This window comes from Dipodomys ordii, unplaced genomic scaffold, assembly GCF_000151885.1.
Source record: "Dipodomys ordii isolate 6190 unplaced genomic scaffold, Dord_2.0 Scaffold142, whole genome shotgun sequence".
Taxonomy (NCBI): domain Eukaryota; kingdom Metazoa; phylum Chordata; class Mammalia; order Rodentia; family Heteromyidae; genus Dipodomys; species Dipodomys ordii.
This window is the reverse complement of record NW_012267358.1, coordinates 339,383-364,712: the sequence shown is the minus strand read 5'-3', so window position 1 is coordinate 364,712 and position 25,330 is coordinate 339,383. Positions and strand designations below refer to the sequence as shown.

Genomic DNA, 25,330 nt, shown 5'->3' with positions numbered 1-25,330 from the left:
AAAAAAAAAAAAGGTCATGGTTCAAAGTCAGCCTGGGCAAAAAGTAATTGAGTTTCTCCCTATCTCAATAAATAAGCTGGGCAGAGGAGGGATAGATAAAAGAATTTCTGTTTGGTTGGCCTCAGTTAAAAAAATAAAAGAGAAGCCTTATCAGAAACAATAACTAAAGCATAAAAGGCTTGGGGTAGTTGTTAGGGCTTAAGTGGTAGAGTGCCTGCCTAGCTAGCTTGAGGCCTTGAATTCAAATACCAGTACTACAGAAAAAATAAACAACCATAAAAGATATTCTACAAGGGTTAAAGCATATCCTTAACCAAAATTTTACAACAGTCTGAAATCACATATGTCTTTATTCATTCATTTATTTGGTAACAAATCTGCAGTTCAGTGATCATGTGTCTGGCATGTATGAGGTCTTGCTTGGGATTGAGCTTGAAATTTTCAATTGATCTCTATCAGAAATGCATGGTCCCTATCTTAGTTGTGCCATTTATTCCCTAAATTATCTGTAAGTGTCTCTTAATTGCCTCTGATGTCAGTCTCCTCATCTGTAAACTGGAAATGTTCATCTCTGTTTGTGCCTACTTCCAAATTGGTTTTGAGAAGCAAAAGATATAATGCAAGAGAATATCCACCAATGACAGTCACATGCATTATACTTCCTAGGGATTTTAATAATTCAGTCTCAAACATGTCCTATAATGCCACTCGCATCTTTCCAGACCAGCATCATTATAACAGTTGGCTCTGATAAAGCTACCCACTGGATCCTGTGAAAATTATCAACAAACAATGTAAATTGGAAAGGGAGGTAGAAACTAGATGTCCTTCTACGTCCAAACTTTTAGCTTACTTGATTTCACTTAAATCTTGGGCATGATAACTTGGACAAACTGTCATTACCATCATTACAAAAGTATTAATACCAAGTTTTTTTTTCAAATTTATTTTGGTGTTGGGGTTTGAACTCCTGCTAACGTGGCTGGTGTTACCAATTCAGCCAAACCTGCAGCCTAGCTTTTTTGCTGGTTTTGTCTGCACAGGCTGGCCTCAAGCACAGATCCTTGGGACCTCAGCCTCCTAAGTAGCTATAATTACAGGAATGAACCATCAGTATCCAGAATTTACAGTAAACTTTTATTAAAGTCCTCCAAGAATCATGCTTTTGGAGTCCACTCTTACTCCTAGTCCCAGAGGTAATTCTAGCAAAAGGAGAAACTTTGGAGGAAGGTTTACACAGCAGGCAGATAGACAGCATGGTGAAAGAAGAGTACGAGTCTGTGTCATGCGTAGGAGACAGAGTGATACCCTAGAGATGGGAAAAGTATATGAAACAACATGCAGTGAATAGCTAAAAATAGCAGATGTATCAAAAAAGAAAACAGTATGAGGTCTATGTAACCCAGTCCAAATTGTCCAGAACCAAGGAGATGCCCTGAGCTTTCCTAAATTTCAAAATTGCAGGTTTATAGGATACAAACCATGGACACCACTGACTCTCTAAGAAAAGCTCAATGTATGATCAATGAGCATGCTAGCTGTTTCTTTCTATACTAATTAAGTACTTCAGAAGTGAGGTGGGGAAAAGTTTAAAAAGACATATGTATATGTGTATATAAGTATATGCATGTGTGTATTGCATGAGTATGTATATGCATGTACACATATGCATACACATTTTCCAGAACTGGCATGCATCAGAACTGTAACTAATCTGAAACTGAAAGGGGAACGTGTTTTGGAAATGAATACATCAACCTGACAGTTCATATTAACACTTTTTTTTGTCGATCATTGGGGCTTAAACTCTGAGCTTGGAAGCCATTCCTGAGCCCTTTTGCTCAAGGCTAGTCCTCTAGCACTTTGAGCCATAGTGCTACTTCCTGACCCTTGATATTACAATTCCAGAAAGGAGATCCACTAATAGAAGTGCTCTCTCTTTCTTTATTATTACTTCTTTATAAACTGAAGAGTCTCAATGTGATAGCATAGGAAGTCTAACTAGATGCTTTCTAGAGTTGTGGGAGCTAGAATTGGGTCATGTTGTTAGTCCCCATGGGAGAAAGTCAAAATGATTTCACCTCTCAAATTATTCACCCACAAACTAGGGTATGGCCTTCAGATCCTTGACTACATCCAGGAAAGGAGCTGTTCTGAGATGCAATTTGCCATAAAAATATTTTTTGTTTTCATCTGTGTGAAGTGTTGAGAAGTAGTGAGGAAGGTCCCTTGCTAACATGAGGTTCCCATGCAAATTCAGCACTGCTATGAAACTCACTTTATGTTTAAAGACTTATTTTTGTTCTACTATATGCCATTTGCCAGCTGTGTAGATCCCAAGGATGAAAAGGGAGATGGTTCTAGGCCATAGAAGGAGTCAAGGAAATTCTTGACCAATGTGTGCACTTGAGTGACCATACAGGCCCAGACTCACTAAGAGCTCAGACTTTGCACTGGGTCATTCTGTTCCCTGCAGAAGACCATGACCTTTGGCTAAGAAGGTTTCTCTCTCTCTCTCTCTCTCTCTCTCTCTCTCTCTTTCTCTCTTCTCAGACAAATTCGTGTCTGCACTTCAAAGCAAATATGCTGTAAAAATTTTTCAGCTGGACTGAGGGAAGTAACTTAATAACTTGTATTTCCAAAGCAAATCAAACTCTCCTGCTATCTGTCTTGACTTCATATTTATACTTCAACCAATGCATTTTGGAAACTAGGAGCTTTGTGGAAGGGAAGGACAAGTAGCAGTGGCCTGGGAAGAGCTCATATACTTCTGTTGTAGTTGTATTTCCAAGCTCCGCTTATCTGGTAGTATAATAATAATAATAATAATAATAAGCAGAAGTAATGATGATAGGTACAATTTGTCAAGCTTTTACCATGGGCCACATGCTGACAAAATTTCACTCATCTCCACAAAAACCCAGTGAAGAAAGAATTAAGATTTTCATTGTAGAAACAAGGAAATAAGTCTCCCAGAACATACATCTCATAAGAATTAGAACCTTGATTTAAATCAAAGGCTGTTAGATACCAAAGCCTATGTCAGTCAATTCACTTATTTTAGTCTCAACTTCTTTCTCACGGGCCCTTCAGTTTCTTGGCTTTATTTATTTATTTATTGGTTTTTATTGTAAAAATAGTGTCCAGAGGGGTTACGGTTACATGAATGAGTAAGGTAATGAGAACATTTCCTATGGAGCAGTGTTACATCCTCCTTCCTTTTTCCCTTATCATCCCTGTCAGTTGTGGGGCTTGAACTCTGGGCCCACACACTGTCCCTGAGCTCTTCAGCTCAAGGCAATCGCTCTACCACTTGAGCCACAGGGCCATCTCCGTTTTCTGGTGGTTAATTGGAGATAAAAATCTCACACATTTCTACCAGCTTCAACAGGGATCTCAGATATCAACCTCCTGAGTAGATAGTACTACAGGCATAAGACGCTGACATCCAGCTCTTCAGACTCTTTCTGAATGCCTATAGTGAGGGTGAATTTAATATCTATTTCAGCCTTCCAATAGACAAGGTGTGAGGAATAAGAAGGGAATTAATAGTTCAGCACTTACTGAAGTGCCAAGCTCTTTAGTCTTAGTCCTTACAATAAAAATGTAAAGAGAGATTCTACAGATAAAGTCTCTGAGGATCAGAGAAGTTAGGTTGTTCACCTGAGGTCAGATAGCTGGTAACTGATGGTATCAGAATTGAGAAAGTCAGATCTGATATGAACGAAGACCCCTTCCTTGGACTGTTCTTTAGCCTCTCTTCTGCAAAGCAAAAGCTTCTTGAGATTTGCCCATGTCCTAGATCTGACAGGGATGGCACTTCCAAAGGCTTGTAAGGGTCAAGTAGCTGACTTAGATAAGTAAAATATGTTGGTGCCTAGGCAAACAGGAAAGCGCAAGCTCCATCTAGAGGAGCAGCTGCTTTTCACCTCTAGCTGCTAACTGCCAGGCATCCATGAAGGCTCCATATTGCCACATCTTCATTCCCAAAGGTGGAAATCTGAATATGCAGGTGAAATGTTAGCAAGTAATTCAGTGAACACCCACACACCCACACTCTGCTTAGAATAAACAAAATTCATCTGGCCCTAGCTGACAAGTTTTCATTAGGGCAAAGCCATTGTAAGATAAGTTTTATCTTTTACTAAATTATAACCTCTCCTCAGTATTCTTTTGCTTGCCTTTGCTTATGCTCCCCCACCCTGCCACCCCCTCACACACACTGGGGTTTAAAGGTTGAAGCTCAGGGCCTTGAGCCTACTAGGCTGATTTTCTACCACTTGGAACATGTCTTCTGCCCAGACTTTTGTTAACTGGAAATGGAGTCTCCTGGACTTTTTTGCCCAGGCTGACATCAAACCATTATTCCCTAGGTCTCATCTTCCTGTGTAGCTAGAATTATAGATGTGAATCACTTATGCCTGGCTCCTTACTGACTTTGATCTTTGTGTAATACAAAAAAACATCTTCCAATTTCTTTATTTCAGGACATTCCCTCAGATGTATTGAGATAATAATTGTGTTCAATACTACTCTGTGATTTACAAGTGTACTGTCTATAAATACTGGGGCAGAATACCATATTGTCAATGTTAGAATTTAACAGAGCAAGACAATGACTTCTTGTATCCAGAATATTGTATTCCCATTAATGGAACTAATGATCCATCAGTTAATTTGGGTTGTCTCTGAATTCTACACAATCAGAATCACTTAATAAAGAAATACTTGTGAAATACCAGCTGTGTGCCACACTTTAAACTATGTGTTTCAGAAATGTTATATAGAGCTATCCAAGAAACAGTCAGTATCATACAAAAGATGGATATTTAAGCTGGGCTCCAATGACTCATGCTGGTAAATCTAGCTACTCAGGAGGCTGAGATCTAAGTATCATGGTTCGAAGCCAGCCCAGGCAGAAATGTCGATGAGACTCTTACCTCCAATAAAATACTCAGAGAAAGCTGGAAGTTGTGTTGTGGCTTAAGTGGTAGAGTGCTAGTCTTGAGCACAAAGAAGCTCAAGGATAGCACCTGTGCCCTGAGTTCAAGCCCCAGGATTGGCAAAAAAGGATGGATGTTTAGTAGGATATAATACCCATGACCAGATAATTTATAGCTTAAAAGATTCACTGCCCTCATACTCTTATAGGCTAAACACCCTTCTATACATCATCTTTCCAATTTTTTTTAATTTACAGAATGTTGTAAGGGGTGCCGTTGATCAAGATATATTGTATTCATAAATTGCTTTGTTAAATGTCAACTCCTTTGTACAGCTACTTAAAGATAATAAAAAGAAAAAAGAAGAAAACTAAAATGAACACCATTTTCAATCTTATTGTGTCAGAAATTGCTACTTCTTGGGTTGGGAAATGAGAAAATGTGTGTGTGTGTGTGTGTGTGTGTGTGTATGTTTGTGTGTGAGAGAGAGAGAAAGAGAGAGAGAGAGGTGGAGGGAGGGAGAGAGAGGAGAGAGAAAAGAGAGAGAGGAAGGGAGAGAGGGAGGGAGAAAGAGTCTAGTATTGGATCTTGACTCAGGGCTTGACTCAGGGCTTGGGGCACTTCTGGCTTTTTGCTGATTAATTGAACATAAAAGTCTCATGGACTTTTCTCCTTGGGCTGGCTTCAAACTGTGCTCCTCAAATCTCATCCTTCTTAAGGAGCTGGCATTATAGGCATGAGCCACTGGCACCTAGAAAGAAATTTTATCTTGTAGGAAGCTGTATTGGGATAACCTTCAAGGTCAAATAGGTGAGAAAAAATGACAATTTTGAAGGACAAAAGAATGAGGACAGTTTAAGTGTCAAAAACTAGATCCATTTGACTAGATCATAAAAATTATGTGTAAGGAACAACATGAATTCAAGTTGGAAAAATAATCCAGATCATGAAGAGACTTGAACTCTAGACTTATAGAATTTAGTCTTTGGCCTAAAAGCAAAAGGGGAGGAACTGATTTTTTTCTGGTTTTGTAGTGCTGAAGATTGAATCCAAGGTCTCCTCCAGGCTAGAGGAGCTCTTCTCTAAGGAGGTACACCCCCAGCACAAAGGAGCTAAAATTTTAATCATACAATACACGACTGCTCATTGAGGCTCACTTTATGTCAAGCATTAATAATAAGATTAATCAGATGAGCTCTAACATTTTAGAAGCTTATAGAAATCATAGATGTTGTTTAAAGCAAGATATTTATAAGATTTGAGCTAAACTTTTGGGGACAGTGTGGTAGCAGGAATACAATATGACTTAGAGATTAGCAAAGAATAGAGAGAGGTGTCATGAGGTCTCTGCACTAATCCAGGTAAGAAGTGCTAAGGATCTGAACTAGGGTAGAGGGAAAGAGTAAGAAGGATTTAGGAAACAACATATCCTTTCAACACCGTAATTTCTCAAAGCCTCTAGTGTGGCTTTTATCACACAATGCACAGTCATCGCTGTTGGAAAGCTTTGAACTGGAAGGGTAAAGATGCCCTCAGAGAAGAGTCAATTTCACATCTGACTTGGCATATTTTGAGTCAATACAACACCTTGGTGAGGCCTAGTAAGCAATCCAAAACAAACAACATAGTATCTGAAAATATGAGCATGGTTAACGTTTTTGGTCTATTATTACACAGTTGGTAACTGAAATATCTCAGTCTAACTTGCTAATTTTTTATTTAAAAGGCTGATCAAACAGATGTCAGATGTACAATTGGAAATTCCCACAAACTACACACTTTCTAATCTTGTTAGCAGAGAGAAAAGGAAGCTGAGTGCTGGTGGCTCATGTCTGTTAATTCCGTCTACCCAGGAGGTTGAGTTCAGAAGGTGGTAGTTTAAAAGTAGGCCAAAGTAGTAAAGTCTATGATTCCTTTATCTCCAACTATCAACAAGCCAGAAATAGAGATATGGCTCAATAGGTAGAATCACCAGCCTTGAGTGAAAATGCAAAGCAATAGCAACAGGCTTTGAGTTCAAACCCTAGTTTTGTTACCAAAGGGGGAAAAAGATGAAAGGGAAAGAGGAGTAGGCAGAGTAAAACAGACACAGCATGTGTTTTGGATTTCTTTTTTCACCCAAATATCAAACATCAAATATTTTCCATCTTTACTCCCAAACTCCAAAGTTTGAGTGATCTCATCTAATTAGAAGTTAGATAGACAATGCTTGCTAGACATGGCACATTATGACAAGTTTGCAAAGATGTTTTCTCTGAGGCGCTGGCAATTTTCAAAAGGAATGCCTACATTATTATCATTTATGAGAATGACAAAATGGCACTTTCCTTTAAAGAAAACCTGGAGCAAGGCACACTTTTGCAGCAGCTGAATTCCATTTTTATAGTAACAAAAATGTTATGTGACATTCACATTCAGGACTTCCTACTGGATCCAGAATAACCCATTTGGACCTAGAAAAATGGAAGTAGCATTTTTTGAAAGAAAAATTCTCCTTATTTGATGAAAAATCTCGCATTCTGATATGTTTTCCTGAGTTTTATTTCCCTTTGTCTGGTCTATGAAAGGAGATGAACTCTTTCCAAACTCATTAATAACAATAGCTTGAGTTTTGTTTTAGACTTTTTTTGTATCAGTAACAGGGCTTGGACTCAGTACTTCAAAGCTCTCACTGGGCTTATTCCTTACAGGTGCCACTCTACCACTTGGGCCATGCCACCAGTCTAGCATTTTACTGGTTAATTGGAGATGGAGACTCAGACTTTTTTGCTTAGGCTGGCTTTGAACCATGATCCTTTAGGTCTCACCCTCCTGAGAACCTAGAATTACAGACCTGAGAGTCACTACACCAGCCCCATGAACAGTGTTTTGTGATCTTTAATAGACTGTACTATTAAAAAATCATTCAGCTTTATATTTTACAGAATAGTTATTAAAAACCAAATGGAGTGGATGGCATGGCTCAAGTCATAGAGTGCTTGCCTAGGAAGCATGAGACTCTGAATTCAAATTCCATTTCTGAAAAAAAGGAAGAAAGAAAGAAAATAAAAATTTGGGTGGTCAGGCACAGTGGCTCATGCTTGTTATCTCAGATACATGGGAGGCTGCAATTAGGAAGATCTTAATTCAAAGTTAGCCCAGATAAAAAGCTAGAAATACCCCCATCTTAATTGATAACCCAGGTGTAATGGCATACATCTCTCATTCCATTTAAACAACAGGCCATGGGCAGGTGGTGCAAGGCTGGAAACCAGAAAAAAGCACTGGAGGTTTGGCTCAAGTGGTAGAGCACTCACCTAGCAGGTGCAAAACTCTGAGTCCAAACCTCTTATATGTGAGCCACTGGTACCCATCAAGATCATTTTTTTTAATCTAGCAGAAGGAATGGAGGGAAGTAAGTGATTGTGAGAAAAAAAAAAAAACCACGGTGAAAAAGAAGAGATCTGGTAGTCAAGAGCTACAAGTTTAAGTTCTGTTTCTGGTACTTACAGTAACCTTTCTCAGAGTCATTAAAGAAGCCATAAAAGAATCATTCGGGGTCTGAAATTCGGACAAAATGTCCTTGAATTTTAAAAAACTACCGTACCTTCTATACTCTTCCCTAAATGTAATGGGAAAGAGTGTGAGAGTCTGGATTAGCTGTATCCTACTATAGGCTCTTCTGCTTACCTTTTCTAAGACCCTGGGTATATTATTCCATTGTTCAGTACCTGTTTCTTCACCTGTCACATAGGAATAGCAAAAGAACTTATCTCAGCAAGTAATTTTGAGGATCCAATGAATTAAGACATGTTAGCACTTAAGTCTGTTAGTGATTCAAAAGTACTTGGCTCCTTCCTTTTACTTACCTTGGTAGTTCTATTTAAGCAGACATTGAATTTCCTAGGTTTGTAATAGACTGAATTTTCAGCCACCTTAGGGTCAATAGCCCTTTTCTAGTAATTCTCATAATGGCTGTTTCTAATATTTCTTGTAGGTTATCTACTTTTTGTCATTTCTTTCAGTCTTGAAATTCCCATTCTATATCTCTAGGCCACTCAGCTATTTGATGAGAAGGAACAGGGACAGTGAAAAATGAAGTCACCTCAGCCACCAGTCTTTTTTGGAGGGAAAATGTAGACAGAGGCTGTTGGTATAGGACAGGTGTTAGAAGCAAAAGCAGACTCCCTGGAAGTGCATACCGGTTCTGCTACTTCTTAGCTGTATGATACTTGTGCAAGTTGCTTAGCCTCTCTAGGCCAGCTTCTTAAGGTTGACATGCCAATTAAATGTTTTAGCCTGCGTAAGGTGCCAACATTTAGCACACAATAAATAGCAAGTGCTCTCCTTATCATTGCTATTATTTTAATTCATTATTCTAAGTATGCAATCTCCCTCCCTTTTCCTTCCTTCCTTCCTTCCTTCCTTCCTTCCTTCCTTCCTTCCTCCCTCCCTCCCTCCCTCCCTCCCTCCCTCCCTTCCTTCCTTCCTTCCTCCCTTCCTTCCTTCTTTTTGTTGGTTGTGGGGCTTGAACTCAGGGCTTGGGAACTGTCTGCGAGTTCTTTTGATCAAGGCTAACACTGTACCACTTTAAACCACAGCTCCACTTCCAGTTTTCTGGTGGTTAATTGAATATGAGTCTCATGGGCTTTCCTGACTGATCTGGCTTCGAACCACAATCTTTAGATCTCAGCCTCCTGAGTAGCTAGGATTATAGGCATGAGCCACCAGTACCCAGCTTCACTTTTCTAATGTAGACTTTTCTCCAAGCAAGTAATGTAGAACTAACCCTTAAAAGAGGCTGTACCTAGGTTTTCGCACTAGTTTGCTGTGTCACATTGGCCAAGTCCCCTCCTATCTCTGTGACTTATACACCTCGTTCATAAAATGAGGTAGTTGGAAAAGATGGTCTCCAACATTCTATTAACTCTAAAAATTGATGATTTTAGGCCATTTCCATTCAGGTTCCAACTTAGTCAAAGTTCACTCAATTAAATTATTTAGATATGCATTTCAGTAATAATATAGTAATAACATTTTGGTTTGATTGAGTGGTAACAACCAACTTGTATGTTTAGGAGCAATTCAGATGGGGGTTTATTTCTTAGTTACATGTTTGGGCAAGAAGCAAAGGTTCATCTTTTCCCCAAAGTGGGGCTTCAGAATGACAACAAGATAACTGAGTTTGTGCCCTCAGTCTAGTGGCAGCTTGTTATTTCATCTTGGGTAAGTCCCTACCTTTCTCTAGATCTCTATCAAATAAAAGAAAAGAGGTGGGTGTAGTGGCAAATACCTGTTATCCCAATATTGGGAGGCTGAGACAGGAGGGTCATGAGTTTCAAGACCAGCCTAGGATACACAATGAATTTGAGACCCTGTCTCAAAAACCAATACATGAAGGCTGGACATTACTGGCTCATGCCTGTAATTTTAGTTATTCAGGAGGGTCAGAACTGAGGATCATGGTTTGAAGTCAACCCGGGCAGGAAATCGGTGAGACTCATTGCCAATTAATGACCTAAAAGACAGAATGGAGCTGTGGTTCAAAGTGGTAAAGTGCTAGCCTTGAGCAAAAAAATTCAGGGAGTTTCTAGGCCCTGAGGTCAAGCCCTAATACCAGCAAAAACAAAAATAGATGACAGATAGATCAATAGAGAGATGAAAGAGATGAAGATAAATATAAGAGCATGAACAGCCAGGGTGATCTCCAAAATTCCTTCCGTTTTTCTTGAAGAACAAGAAGTTTGAGGACACTGTAGAAAACCCGAGAAGAAGCTAAGGGCCTTAGATAACTCAAATTTTACATATGTCTGATAAACAAACTCTTAATTACTACCCCATATAATGTACCTACCCTACATATAGTTTTCACCTTTCATAAATGGTGATTGTTTTGTCCAGTTGTTAAGACCAAAAGTTTGATAAGCATCATTGCCTTCTTTCATTTCTGCACAAGGAATATCCAATCTGTCAGTAAAATCTTTTTGTGCTTCCATCAAAACACATCCCATATCCAATCATTCTTACCTCTTCCACTACCTTATTAGCCTGAGCCACTGTCTCTCCAGTTGGATCACAGCAATAGTTTTGTCTCCCTGCTTTGTCCTTGCTCCTACAATCCCTTCCTCAATCAGACCAGAAAGTTTAGCAAACAAATGGATAATATATCAGAGAGTGACAGATGTTGTGACGAAAGATCCTGTAAATCAGGTCATCTTACTCTACTCAAATCATCAGACTAAAATCTAAACTTCTAAAAAGCATGTGAAATGGCCTCCCTTAACTCTGATGCCATGTTGAATCACTTCTCTCACTTATGTAACCCAGTCATAACCCTGAGGTTGAATATCATACCAAGCATGTCCTGACCTCAGGACATATAAGCCTACAATATTCTAACCTTAAATATCCATATGGCTCACTTTGTCATTCTCTTTTGATCTTTGCTCAAATATCACCCTCTCAGTAAGATTCTCCCTGGCCAACAAAAGTAGAATACAACCTTCCTCAGCCCTATTATTCTTTGTGATACCTATTCCTCTGCTATACTCTTCATGTTTCTCCTTACTGAACCATCAGTTCCAAGGAGAGATTCTTGTCTGCCTTTTCATTGCTATATCATCAGTGCCTACAACAGAATTTGTGTTTGGCATAGAGTAGATGGTCACAAACTATTTGATAGATAAATGCAGTCTTAAAGTGTCAAGATTTTTAGTACCCAGAACTCCCATATAACCATCTTCAGTCCAATGGACAGTCAAAAGACGTAAAAACCTTAAAAGCTTCTAAATTTCCTTTATTCAGTTTTTATTACTGATAACAGTTGAGTTTCTTTGCTTCTCTGAATCACATCTTTCCTACCTATGAAGTAAAAATAACTATGGGAATGAAGCATAAATGCATGACTTAAATAAGAAAAAGTGAGGCTGAAATTTCATATCTGCTGCTATGAAGTTGTTTGGCTATAGGCATGTTATCTAACTTATGTGGACATGCTTAGGAACAGTAGTCAATTGGCTTGAACCCTAGATACTAACACAAGTAGAAATGAGCATGAAAAGCAATAATACATTATGAAACTTCTTTGGAAACTCTATTGTTATTAGAATAGATCTAATGTCATTGTTCCTAGAGCTATACTCACAAAAAGATAATCAAGGTGTCATATGTTACTTTCAAAACTCTTTGGCACTTTGAGAAAGAACAGGCTAGATGAAATAATAAATATTGTGGTAGCTTATATGCTATCTGATGCAATGTGGTTCTGGTGTAAGGCATCCTTTGACATGGTCTTAGCTGTGAATTGAAAGCACCAACATCAGTTCACCACCCCCAGGGAAAGCCTACCAATTGACAATTAGTCCCCCTAATGGCCAGATAGGACAACATTTCCACAAGCAAGAAATCCACTGGAATTGCAGAGATGATTGTGAAGGGATGAGTCATTGGGTGGGGAGGGGACTCCATAATTTAATTCAGAAAAGTCTTTACTGGAAGAGATTGTCATGAGTCTTTGAAATGTTTTATTTGGGCTCATCATTTTCCTCCTTTAGCCAACATCCTAAAATCCCATTTTTGAGAACTTCAAATTAAGCCACCATGATCAATGAAAACTTGAAGAACAGAAGAATAATTCTTAAATTGATCATCACTGGGCACCTTGCCTCACATAGCAAACATATACTCATAAATCACCCTCAACTTTAATTCATTAGTCTTATTATTGTGAATTTGTCCAGTTGGATACATCACAAGTTCCCAACAATATGCAATGAGATAGCCAAAGAAACTAAACAAGCAGCTAGTACTTGAATTGGAGAGGCACTATTGAATTAGCAAATACATTTCAACCCCTTACTGGAGTTCACAATTCACTGTTATTCTAGAAGTAACATGTTATATTGCTTGACCTATCCATTAAACCTGTAACTTAATGTTGAGTTCAGTAAAGTCTTCACCTATTTTTATAAAGGATTAAACACAGCCAAGGGTAATAAATCTTGCTCATCATTTCAGCCTGCATCCAACCTTTTGTGAATGTCTATATTTTAAAAGTCCCTACATATACCATCTCATCATACTGTTATCATGGTGCTCCTTTATTCCTTTTTGTTTTTTAATGGCCAAAATTTCATCAAAATTCTCTATCACATCCTTTTTCCTTCATCTGTGTCTCCTCTTAAAACACACTGGGCATCTAGCAAGTTCTTAATGCAAATTTTTTGACTGACAGGTTTTTCATAAAATGGCTTTATTAGGGTAATCTCTAAATCCAGCTATTCAGTCAAATAGGACATTTTTTTCTGGGTGACTTGCAGTTTGCTTGTCATTATCAGAATAGTACAATTGTTGATGATTTCCTATGATCTTTTAGCCTAGACTGCCAATAAAGCCAAAGTTGGGTCTTTGGAGAGATGAATTTTAATCTTTGCTTTATGACTATAGAATGCATCACTGAGGAGAAGTCTACACTATATGACAATATACAAACCATTTTTTCATACATACCCCCATAAAGAGTGGTAGTGTCTACTCAGACAAACCTAATATAACCAGTGATTTCTGTCGCCTAATTTACTTTTGCCACAATTTTTATATTAGTTTTGTAACTAGAAATCATAATTATTCCACATTCCCTTGCTGATAGGTCCTATTGCCATTTCTGTTATATAAAAAGAACAATTATATAAACTTAATTAGGATTTTTTTCCCTTGTTGTTTCCCAAAGAGTTGAAGGTCCAGCAATATTCTTTCTTCATTCAAGAGAGGGATAGCATTACTAATTCCAATTCCCAATTGATTGAAACTGAGAGTGGTTTCCCTATAGAGCCTCACACAAGATAAAGTAAAATGTATTTTAATTTCAAAGGCAGTAGCAAAGAACTTCTTGCTACTGAAGCCCCAAAGGTATTCACAATTCAGTTTAAGTAAAGTTTCAAGATCCAACGTCAGTATTTAAAAATCAATTCTATTTCTGTACATTAGCAATCCATAATCTGAAAAAAACAGGAAATTTTATAAAATATTGTTGAAAAAGAAAATCTAAATAAATGAGATGACATGTTATCCTCCTGCACCAAAGATATCACATTAAGATGGCCAAGCTCTTCAAACTGATGTAAAGATTCAACAAATTGCTGGGTGCCTGCTGGGGGCTCACGCCTATAATCCTAGCTACTCAGATCTGAGGATTGCAATTTAAAGCCAGCCCAGGCAAGACAATCTGTGAGACTCTTATCTCCAATTAACCACCAGAAAACTGGAAGTGGCACTGTGGCTTAAGTGGTAGAAGACTTGCCTTGAGCTGAAGAGCTCAAGGACAGCTTCCAGGCCAGATTTCAAGCCTCACAACTGACAAAAAAAAAAAAGGTTCAATAAATCTCTATCAGAATACCAGTTGATTTCTTTGTAGAAATTGACAAGTTGATCTCAAATAATATGAAAACTCAAGGGGCTCAAAAATACCAAAATATTCTTGCAAAAGAAAGAACACATATGGAGGACTCATATTTCTTCATTTGAAAGCACATTAAAAATATAATAATCAAGACAGTGTAGTTAACGGCATAAGAATAGACCTACAGATGAGTGAGATATAGTTGTAAGTCCAGAAAAAAATCCCTTATATCAATGGTCAATTGTGTTTATACACAAAGACTGCTGAGATAGTTAAAAGGAGAAAGATTCAACAATGATGCCAAATGACTAGATTACTTATATAAAATAAAAGAAAACAAGTCTACATATGTTTTTGTCTATTATGGGACTTGAAGTCAAGGCCTGGGTGCTATCCCTGATCTTTTTCACTCAAGGCTAGCACTCTACCACTTTGAGCCACAGCACCACTTCTGGTTTTCTGCTGGTTAACTGGATATAAGAGTCTTAAGGACTTTCTTGCTCAGGCTGGCTTTGAACTGTGATCCTCAGATCTCAGCCTCCTGAGTAGCTAGGATTACAGGCAGGAGCCATTGGCTTCTGGCTAGGTCTGGATTTCTATTTTTATTATATCTAAATTGACCAAGGACCTAAATGTAAACATGTAAAATTAGGAAAAGTCTTTGAAATAAATAATGGTGTAAGTCTTTGTTTAGGATTATACAAATCCTTTCTATATATGACACCCAAATCATAAGCCATAAAAGAAAGAAATGCTTAAATTGAACTTTATCAGACTTAAAAACTTTTGTGCTTCAATCAAGGAAGTGAAAACACAACCCACAGCATATAAGAAAATATTCATAAATCATAATCTGTTAAAGGACTTTTAAGATATATTTTTAATTCTTACAGCTCAATAATAAAAAAAGACAGTCTAACTAGAAATGAGCAAAAGATATGAATGAATATGCCAAAGAAGACATACAAATTGGCAAATAACAATAAAAAGATGCTGATGGTTATTAGTCATTAGGAAAATGCAAATTAGAAACCACATTGAAATACTATTTCACACCTACTAGGCTAGCTATAATTAAAAATGAGACACAAAGTGTTGGCAAGAGTGAAGACAATGAAACTCTCAGCTATTATTGGTGCATTTGCAAAATGTTGCAGTCATTTTTTCAATGTTTTGTAAAAACACAAAAAGCTAAGTATAATTTTCCTATGACCTAAAATCTCCTTCCCAGGTATTTACTCAAAACAACAAAACATATGTCTACTAAAAAATAACCTGCACATGACTGTTTGCAACAGTATTAACAATAACACTGCCAAATAATAAAAAAAAGCAGCCTGAATGCCCATCAACTGATGGACATACAAAATTTGGTATATTTACACAATGGAATATTATTTGTCTATAAAAAATGATTTGTGTTTCAAAGTGAAAACATTATCCTGTGTGATATAAGCTAAGTCAGTTGCAAAGGACCCTACATTGCATGATTTCATTTACATGAAATCTTAGAATAAGTAAATCCATAAAGTTAGAGAGTAGATTGGTGACAGTTCAAGGTTGGGAGTGGGTAGGAGGATGGCTGCTTTTTTATTATGATTAAAACGTTCTAAACTTCAATGTGGTAAATAATGCGGGTTGAGAATTATGTCTCAATAAAGCCATTATCAAATAGAACTCAGATACTACAGGATCTTAATTGACAGCATTCTTCAGTGAGCAGCACATTACTGCTATACATCTATGGGAAGTGATAGCTGTATCACTGCCGGTTGGCAGCAGGAATCTGTGGAAGGACAGGGTTCTAGCATTATTATTTATGAGTGTGCAAACAGTAGGTGGTGGATCATTAGAGTTAAGTAAGAAGCTACCACAAGGAAAAGCTGTAAATTCTTCTCTAGAGAAGTTTCCTCGAATGGTAAACATACATCACAGAAAATATAGCTCTTCCAAATAACCTCAACTAATAAAGAAGTTATCAACAAGTCCCTTCCTGACATATTCTAACTTATGTTGATTACTGGTGAATAAACCAGAGAACATTAGACCTTTCCTTTAAAAAGAGTGCTATGTGTCAGCATCAGTGGCTCATGCCTATAATCCTAGCTACTCAGGAAGTTGAGATCTGAAGATTGTGGTTCAAAGCCAGTTTAGGTAGGAAATTCTGAACGGTTATTATCTCTAATTAACCAGCAAAACGCCAGAAGTAGACCTGTAGCTTGATTGGTAGAGTGCTAGACTTGAGCATAAAAGCTCAGGGACAGCACCCAGGCCCTGAGTTTAAACCCCAGGTCTGGCTAATACAAGAAAAAGAGGGCTACATAACTGTAAGACTTAATAATTCTCTTCCCAACGATGAAGTAAAACTAATGCTGGTAACTGTACAGACCTTTACAAGCAATCAAAAGCAAATAAACTCTGTATGTAGAATGAAGATAGCTTACTGTGAATTAACATCTGGGAACCTGGTGGAATCAGGAAGGGCAAGTCTGAAGATCATCTCTTTAATAATGTCTTTTGTTTTCAAATGACTGATTTGCATAAAATGGAGCAGTTGGGCCTAGCTGAACCCACTTCTAGGAAGTACCACAATGTAGATTAGGTTCTATCGTGACAGCACTGCTTCAGTCTGAACTAGACAGAGCTTTCTGGAAAAGGAGAGAGTCCTATTATTCTCAGGATCTTGAGAGGTATTTTTGCTAGGGCTAGTAGATGGAAAGTGACAGAGACCAAGAGAGTGAGACAGAGACAGTAGATTGCCAAATATTTCATTAAATCGTAAAATTCTCAAACCATCTATAATTCCCTCAGCCACTGTTGAATTGGGCTCTCACTTCAAGGTAAAAAAGCCAGCTATTCATTTTGCAATCCCTTCATGTCATCTAGTCTTGAGAGGTGCTGGGGTTGATCTGATTTTTCCTCTCCAGATATTTTTTAAAGGAACTCTTTAGGAGCATGCCACAGGTGTAATGAGAAAAATGTTCTGAAAAGTAGAAAGAAGAGTCTATATTTCAATGTCAAAAGCATGAAAGGAGTAGAATAAAAGAAAATCGGGGATAGGCAGTACTGGAGGAGGGAGCTGCAGATAAAGTGAAAATGGTGAATGGGGGGGGAGGAGAGGGAGCGTGGAGAGTGATTTCCTTTTCCCTCTCTAACCAACCTCATAAAACTTGACTTTTTTGTTTGATTTTTTAGAATCATGGTTTCAGATTTAACTGTAAAATAAGCCTTTTTCATTGCCACATCCAGTCTGAATTTACTCCCTGCTTTCAGCAGTTTCAAATAAAGCCATGTTCTCCATCTTACCATTAGTAACAGTTATAACAACAACAACAACAACAACAATAATATTCTCTGTCCAATTCCCATGATCCCACCTGGAGCATCTACTATATGTGTGTGAGTAAGACACTAAAGAATTCTTTATTTTAAATGTGTATATGTTGTGTATATGTCCACCAGATGAGAGCATTTTTATACTGTGTTAAAACCTTTAACAAAGAAAATTAAATGTGCCAGCAAATTCAATATGTTATTTCAAAGTTTACAGCTCAAAGAATGATTGTCTGATGAGGTAAAATTAGCACTAGCAAGAAAGCACCCTAAGCTGACCCTGCAATTGGAAGGCTGCAAGCTCTTTTGAAAACATCTCCCACTGATGTTAACCTTGAGCAGAGCTGAGAGAGATTAAGTCTATGAACAAGCAAGAGGGGCTTTCCATGACTACACTCTGTGGATACCTAAAATGGGGGTCTCCTAACATGGCTTGTCTGTCCTCAGGTTCTGATTACTGAGATTCAGACAGAACTGACCAGCCATTTGAGGATAACAGAAAGAGAGACTGCTGATTTCCAACATCCTGATCCTCAAAGCCTATGGACAGAAAGTATCTCACTTGATCCCAAAGCAAAATTTTTGCTTTCCAAAACAAACGGCTCCACGTAAGATTGTCATAAAAAGCTGCTTGATAACTAGAGAGAGGAGTGGAGATGAAAAGAATACTATATTTTGGAAAAAAAGACAATAGCTAAAAGGAGGTCTCGATTACTCAAATACTACCTATTATGGAGACTAGAACACTCTACCAAGAGAACAACTAAAATGTTCATAGTACAATATTATAAAACCCCCACCTTAATTTCTACAGTGGGTCCCTGTTAAGACCCAACTGTCAATAAAAAATGTTTCCTGTATTCTTGGGTCATCTGCTGAAATACAAAGGGGCTAGTGGTCAATTAATGTTGCAGTCTTGTTTGACTTAGGAGAGAAGATAGCTTTACAAAATTATCACTAGAGCTGTAAACAATTCCAGGGCTTTTCAGCTGTCCCTCTGTTCAAAACACAGGCTAAATGAAAGCATAACAGATTCTCTCTTTTTTCTAGGTAGAAACATTGTTCATATATAAGAACATGGACTTAGCAGAAGTTACTAAAGTTAAATCAGTTCACTAAGTTAAGTGTGTAAACAAACACATAATTGTGAAATGAAGGAACACAATAGGTTACTGAAAGCTTCTGGAATTTTGAGATTTTTTTTAAAACTCAAAGTATGTATTGCATACAATACACAGGGAGAGGATGCTCTGGCTTTCTCAGGAAAAAAAAACTTATCTTTTGTCAAAATGTACCCCTAAAATAAGTGAGAGAAAAGAGAGTAAGAAAATGCTTAAACTTTTATAGTGGGATTAGCTGTTCTGGTTAAGTTGATTAATTTCTAATAAACAAACTCAACAATGTTCTATATTCTAGAAACGGAAACTATTTGTCAACCTACAAAACAGGAATGCCAATTTTCCTTTTAACTAGAATCCTTAAAAGCAGTGAAGCAATCACAAAGCTGGCAAGATTAAATAATCTACTTCTTTTGGGTACTGGTAAATTCTTGCTAGTTGAGCCCATTCATTTGAAAGGAGTGAAGGAGTTATCAAGGGATAGTGGTATTCCTAACAAAGATGTCAAATTTTCAATTAGCATCTGGTGTTAAAAATCAGTAAGCTAACCACACACTTGAGGAATGTAGCAATTTTCAGCTGCTCAAAGGAAATATAGGTTGTATTTTCAGAAGCATATATCCCTAAACAAATACAAGGAACTATTAGTTGGCTTCCTGTTAAGTTAGAGAGAAAGACATAATGTGGATAACAAAGATAGAAGGTTCCAGTGAGTGGGTTTAGCATCATGATAGGTTAGGAAGCACCTTAGACATTTCCACTCCTGCCCTTGCAGAAAAGTTTACAGTAAAAGAGACACTCTGCTCTCTAGTGTCAAGCTTTGAAAAAATTAATCTGAACCAAGTAAATCTGTTCCCATAAAATAAAGAAGATCGTATATCCAACAGTATCATCTATCACAAAAATAAACACTAACTAGAAATGATTTCAACGATTTCATAAGAATCCTTTGACAATCCTGTAGGACAAACCTTAAGAAACCAATGGAGTGGAAAAGTTGACCAGGAGCTGTTTCTTCAAGAACACTGAAGATATTTTATGAAATCCTATCCTTCTCTTTTATTCCCCTGACACTGTGCTTTGAAACTTCCTAGGACAGAAGCATCAGTAAAAGAGGAAAATTGTTAGATTGAAATCACCAAACAAATACGTTGACGCTAACAGAAAAACAAATGGAGACATTAACAGCTCTAGAAACACAGAATAAGACATAAATCCATGGGGATGTCAACACCTGAACCACCTGGGGAATTAATTCCCAGGTCCCTCCCCCTCCCCCTCCCCTTGTCACCAGATTAAGTGATATCTTAAGTGGCTGGAAGAAAACAAATATTCAATATAGTCTACAGGAAACTCAAATACTGCAGTGAGGGAGAATTTTTAATAAATAAGATGAAATTGTCCACCAGTTTTCCCATGTCCTAATTAAAACCCTGCAAGGAAGGACTATGGCTCACAGGTCACTAACACTTTTTATTCAACTTGTTAGCACTAACCATTTGTGTTTCAAAATATAAGCACAGGTCCTAAAAATGTAGGGCTATAATGAAGACTCCCACTTCTGCCTCCCCAGTAGAGATTTGTGAACACACTGAAACAGCAGGAAATGCTTTACAGAAATTCTTCCAACACTTTTATAAGTCAGCCTGAAACCTAGTTAAATTGTTCCTCTAAAGTACATTCTCCTCTTCACAGATCCCATGCAAAACTGAACTGGAGGCTGTGGATCTGTTTTAATCCACATTTGGGGGGAAGGGAGGAGAATTTACAAGAGAAAACTGACCCAAACAACGACTTCCAATGTCACAATGACAAGAAACCTGCAAAGGCAAATCCTGCCTGTTCTTTTTTTGTTTTGTTTTTGTTTGTTTTTACCAACATAGATGCCCCTGTACCTGCTCTAAAAGGGCATGAGCCTGGTGCAAGTAGTACTGCTTTATACAGGGACCCTGAACACTCACAAACCACTTTATTTCTTTCCAAATCGGGAATTACATTTTATCTCTTTGGAGGAGGCAGGCTGAGAAATGTTTGGGTCAGACTTTTTACGTCTATTTTTGCTCAGACCAGCCACAGGCTCGAAGGCGAAAACAGATGCAAGGAGGAGAAATTGCCCATATTTCTATGTGAATTTCTAGGACTTCTAGGTGGGGAAAAAAAGCTCCAAAAGTTAACATGTGCAGTCGGATTTGTTTGGAGCCCCTGGGACAAGGAGTATTAGAAGGGAGCAAGAATTTTAGGCAGTTGGGGGAGTTTTCTAGCAAACAAACTGGAAAGGCACAAATCAGCACGCAGGGCGCGCCTTGAGGACTGGGAGTGGGGTGGCTCAGGGGGCTCTCGGGTGTTAACTTGAACAGGCCAAAGTCCTCCAGAAAGGTTTCAGATTTAGGTCAGCCTTTCCTGTGCCACAGAGTTGAGCGGTACTAGGGTCAGTGAGAAGGTTCTGGCTGGGAAAAGTGGCTGGATACACCAGAACACCGAGCGACTCTGTGCCCCGGGTCAAAGGCAACGTTTTCTGGGAGGAAAAACTTACCGCATGTCCCCATAATGTCCGGAATAGCTCTCCATCCAGGGTCCCATCTCGCTTTTCACACAACTGGGACTGGGATAGGGCATTCTGCTCACCACGCCGCTGGGATACCACACATCCGGGCCAGAGTAGTCCCCTTCTTGGCTCGCCAGCCCCTGGGGTGGTCGAGGGTAGCCGTAAGGGGCTACAGTCCCTGCCTCGCCTGCGCTGCCGCTTCCGCTCCCGCCACAGGGCCCATATATTTGGCCTTCGTCGGCGGCAAAGAGAGTATGCCAGGAAGAGGAGGTGGAGGTCGAAGGCGATCCGGAGCTGGGTCCGGCTGTGCCCGCACCGTGCAAGTTCGCCAGGTCCCCATAGCGGCACTGCGCCGCTGCGGCAGCCCAGGCACTGCTGTAGTCCAGCGGGTTCTCCAGCTTAATGCGGGCGTGCGGATGGGGAGGCGGCGGTGGCCCGGGCAAAGCCAGAGGAAAGTTATAGTAGTCGCGATTCGGATATGGTGCCCCCTCTTCTAGGGCTCCGGGCTTGTAGAGAGACAGTGTGGAGGGGAGCTCAAGTGTCCCAGAGTTCCCGGCTTCGCTGCTGCCAGAGCAACTCAGGCTTTCGCCGTCTAGCCCTTTGGCATAACCTCCCTTGAAAGAGGAATACTCAGCAGTCTCTTCAGTGCCCTTGCCTGGGCCCTCGTCCAGAAGAGGACCTTTGCATTCGGCCAGCGGGGCACAGGGACTGGGACGCACAGCGGGTGGACCTCCCAGGAGTGGCGCGTACATGCAATCTCCCCGAAGCTGCTCCCCGGGACTCAGATGCTCCAATGCTTCCACACCCAATCCCATGGACACAGACACTGCTTTACACAACTCTTTGGCGCTGTCAGATATGGTCGAGTTGCCCCCTAGGTAACTGTCCTTGGAGGAAGAGGATGCCCCAGCAGCCTCCCTTGCTCTCCCGCTGCTGTTGCCTTCAGATACCCCCTCCTGGTGCTGCTGCTGTTGCTGCTGCTGCTGCTGCTGCTGTTGTTGAAGGAGTTGCATGGTGCCCGCCTCGCTCAGGATGTCTTTAAGGTCTGCGGAGCAGCTGGTTAAGCCCGGGAAAGTGGGGCCCAGCAAGGACATCGTGGATGGGGCAGCTGAGTCATTCTCATCCGGAGGTTCTGGCGGCTGCTGTGGCAGCCCTTTGCCGGTAGCCGTGGCGGCTCCAGGCTCTGACAGGCAGCTGCTTTCGGGGTGGCCCTCGGGGGCTGAGTGCTGTTGGGAAGGCTGCTGCTCCTCATCCAGGGCCAGGTAGCTTGTGGGGCCTCTGAGGTGGGATTGGGGAGAGCCATCCTCACCGTGCTGTTGCTGCCGCCGAGGGCTAGTCTCCTGCTGCTGTAAACGGGATCCGGGAGGTGCTGTGCCCGCTGCCTCAGGTTGCCGTGGGCCCGGGTTCTGGATCACTTCGCGCACGCTCTGGAATAGATTCTGGAAAGCTCCTCGATAGGTCTTGGACGGTGGCCTGGGGTAGACCCTCCCCAGTCCTAACTGGACCTCCATCCTGGAGCTTGACTGAATCTTCCACTTAATTCCCTTATTCTGCCTCCCTTTCTCTAGCTCAGAAGAGTTCAACAGGCTGCAGTGATGCGTTAGTGCCTGCAGCAGGCTGCCCACCTGCGGGAAGCTCCAGGAAAGAAAACTTACTGTGTGTGGAGGGGGGTGTGTGGAGGGGGTGGAGGACCCAACCGCCACCGCCAAGCAAAAGGCTCTCTGGCAGCCTCAAAGTCTTCTGCACAAGAAGACACCAGCTGGACACGCACCGGCTAGACTTCCAGTCAGTCTTTGAATACTTGAAGGGGACTATTTGAAAGATGCTCAAATCTTGACGTGCGTGGGGGAGGGGAAAGGAAAGTCTGTTGTCCTCCAAATTTAATGTCCAGGGGAGCAGGTGTAAATAAGAACCAATATCCCTGTCTCTGTATCTCTGCGTCTCTGTCTCTGTCTCTGTCTCTCTTTCCTGTTTTGGCTTTTTTTGGTAGTTGGTTTTGCTTTTGCCTACTGAAGCTGGAACTGCGTTTTCATCTTCAGATCTCTGGCTCTGCACTTAAAGGTGAGGGTGGTGCAGAGGGAGATAGGAAGAAGTGCGGGCACTGTGGGGAACCAGGGGGACCCCTAGGGCGTGCTGCTTTTTGAGCCAGATCCCTGGCTAATAGTGCTGGAACCCTCTTCCCAGTCACCGGGGCTCCTAAGAGCCTTCTTTGCAATGTGCCGTGCTTAGCTTAGCCTAGCCCGCTCTCAGCCAAAGGGAGTTACCTCTCTGCAGATTGACTGGCAGCGTTGGGCCGACCGGGACTGGAGGGGAGGGGGGCTGACGGCGAATAGCTTGCCAAAGCAGCTGCAGCAGGGGAGACCCAGGAGAAGGCAAGGGAAGTAAAGGGGATAAGGAGACAAACGAAGAGGACAGTCCTACCCCGCACTTTCCAGGCTTCCTCCAAGTCTCTAGCAGCTTTTACAAACTTCCTCGTAGAGGAAAGGGCAGCTCGGGGCGGCGGCTTCGAAGCCGCCGCGCTGCAACAGGCGTTGGCTGTCGCCCCGGCCGGAGCCGGCGTCGTGCGTCCCTTCTGCTCCTGGACTGCACCAAAGCGCTAACCCAATCCTTTTTCCCTCCGTCGCCTCCTCTGCCTCTATGTTTTCTCCGGACCCTCCGGGCTCTCCCAGCAGGCTGGCTGGCCAGGATATCGGAGGGGGCGCTGGGCGGTGGAAAGCGAATGCAACAGTTAGCGACTCGGTCCCGCCCCCACGGGCCGGCCTCCTTGCCTTCCCACCTCCTTTCTCCCTCCCCTCCCCTTTCTCTTCTCCCCTCCCCTCACCGCAAGCTCTCGCTGGGGTGGCTTTGGGGAAAGGAGCGTTGGCAATGCACTGGTGAGGGCAGGAGGGGCTCCTCTAGTCCCAGAGAACTCCATGCTTTGCAAACCTACTTTCCTAGACCAGGGGGGAAACTCCCACTGCGGAAGCTCTAACCTGAAGCTTTATTTTGAGGACAAGGCCGTTGGATGGCACTCATCACATTTGGTTCCATAATCCAATCCCCAAACAGACCCTGGGCTGTGAGGGCTGAGGGGGCCGGACTGGGGGGGGGGTGTGTGACTGAGTGATAGAAATACCAGTTAATAGCTACCAGGGGTTCTTTTTCGGGGCCAAAAGGAACAAGCAGAAGACAGAGACTCCTAAACAAATTAAGCTACAGCCAAACCCGTGGCCGATACTTGCAGAAACCTTTGAGATTCCTCCATAGGGGTGGATTAGGCCTGGTGGCACCATGCCATTTGCTCTGGAAACTCTCAGCCCCAGGAACCTGAAGTCATTTCTAATCCTCCTTTCTACCCATCTTCTTGTTTGGAATTGCTTCTAACCAGCCTTTCTTATCTATCCACACTTTGCAAAGTCACAATAATCCCACAAGCAGGCAAACATACAAACACCACAAACACCAAGAGGATGAGGCCCATGATTTTATCTAGAGCTCTGCAAACAGCTGCTCTTCTAAGAGCATGTGAGATTCAAAGTTTTCTTTGCATGTTTTTCAGCTCTGGAATTTAAGCACTATCCACAAAGTAGATTCTATGTAGGGATAGGAATACTATGTGAGGTACATATACTGCTTTTCTGCAAAGTTCCTGTGTAGATACACAGGCAGGCAGGAGGGTAAGGAAAAGTACAGAAAATGGAAGGACAGGCCTATCAGCATAATATCTTGATGTAAACATACTTGACCTGTCTAGGGATAAAATTCCTTAGACCTCTGTCTAAGGCAATTTGACTATCTGTGCCAGAAAGCAGATGGAGATTTTCACCTGAAACAGTACAGTTTCAGTACAGTACAGAGAGGGATTGGAGCTTTGTTTTATGTACAGCAAAATATGATGTGCATTTACTTACCTTGAGCAAAGGAAGCAACTCAAAACTAAATACAAAAAAAAAAGAATGTGCATGAGAAGCTCTACTTTGCACACAAGCAAATTGAAACAAGGATATAATTTATTCTGTGTTCCACTGTAGTAGAA

At 40.8% G+C, this 25,330-nt stretch overlaps 1 protein-coding gene across 1 annotated transcript in view; it reads right to left on the bottom strand.

The window, feature by feature from the left end:
* Nucleotides 1-23,405, bottom strand: part of Ar (androgen receptor) — a 173,097-nt gene extending 149,692 nt beyond the window's left edge. Inside the window, exon 1 of the mRNA XM_013031639.1 lies at nt 21,304-23,405. Coding sequence (XP_012887093.1) covers nt 21,304-22,826 — 1,523 coding nt within the window. The 5' untranslated portion in view covers nt 22,827-23,405. The remainder of the gene's footprint in view (nt 1-21,303) is intronic.
* Nucleotides 23,406-25,330: the final 1,925 nt, after the last annotated feature.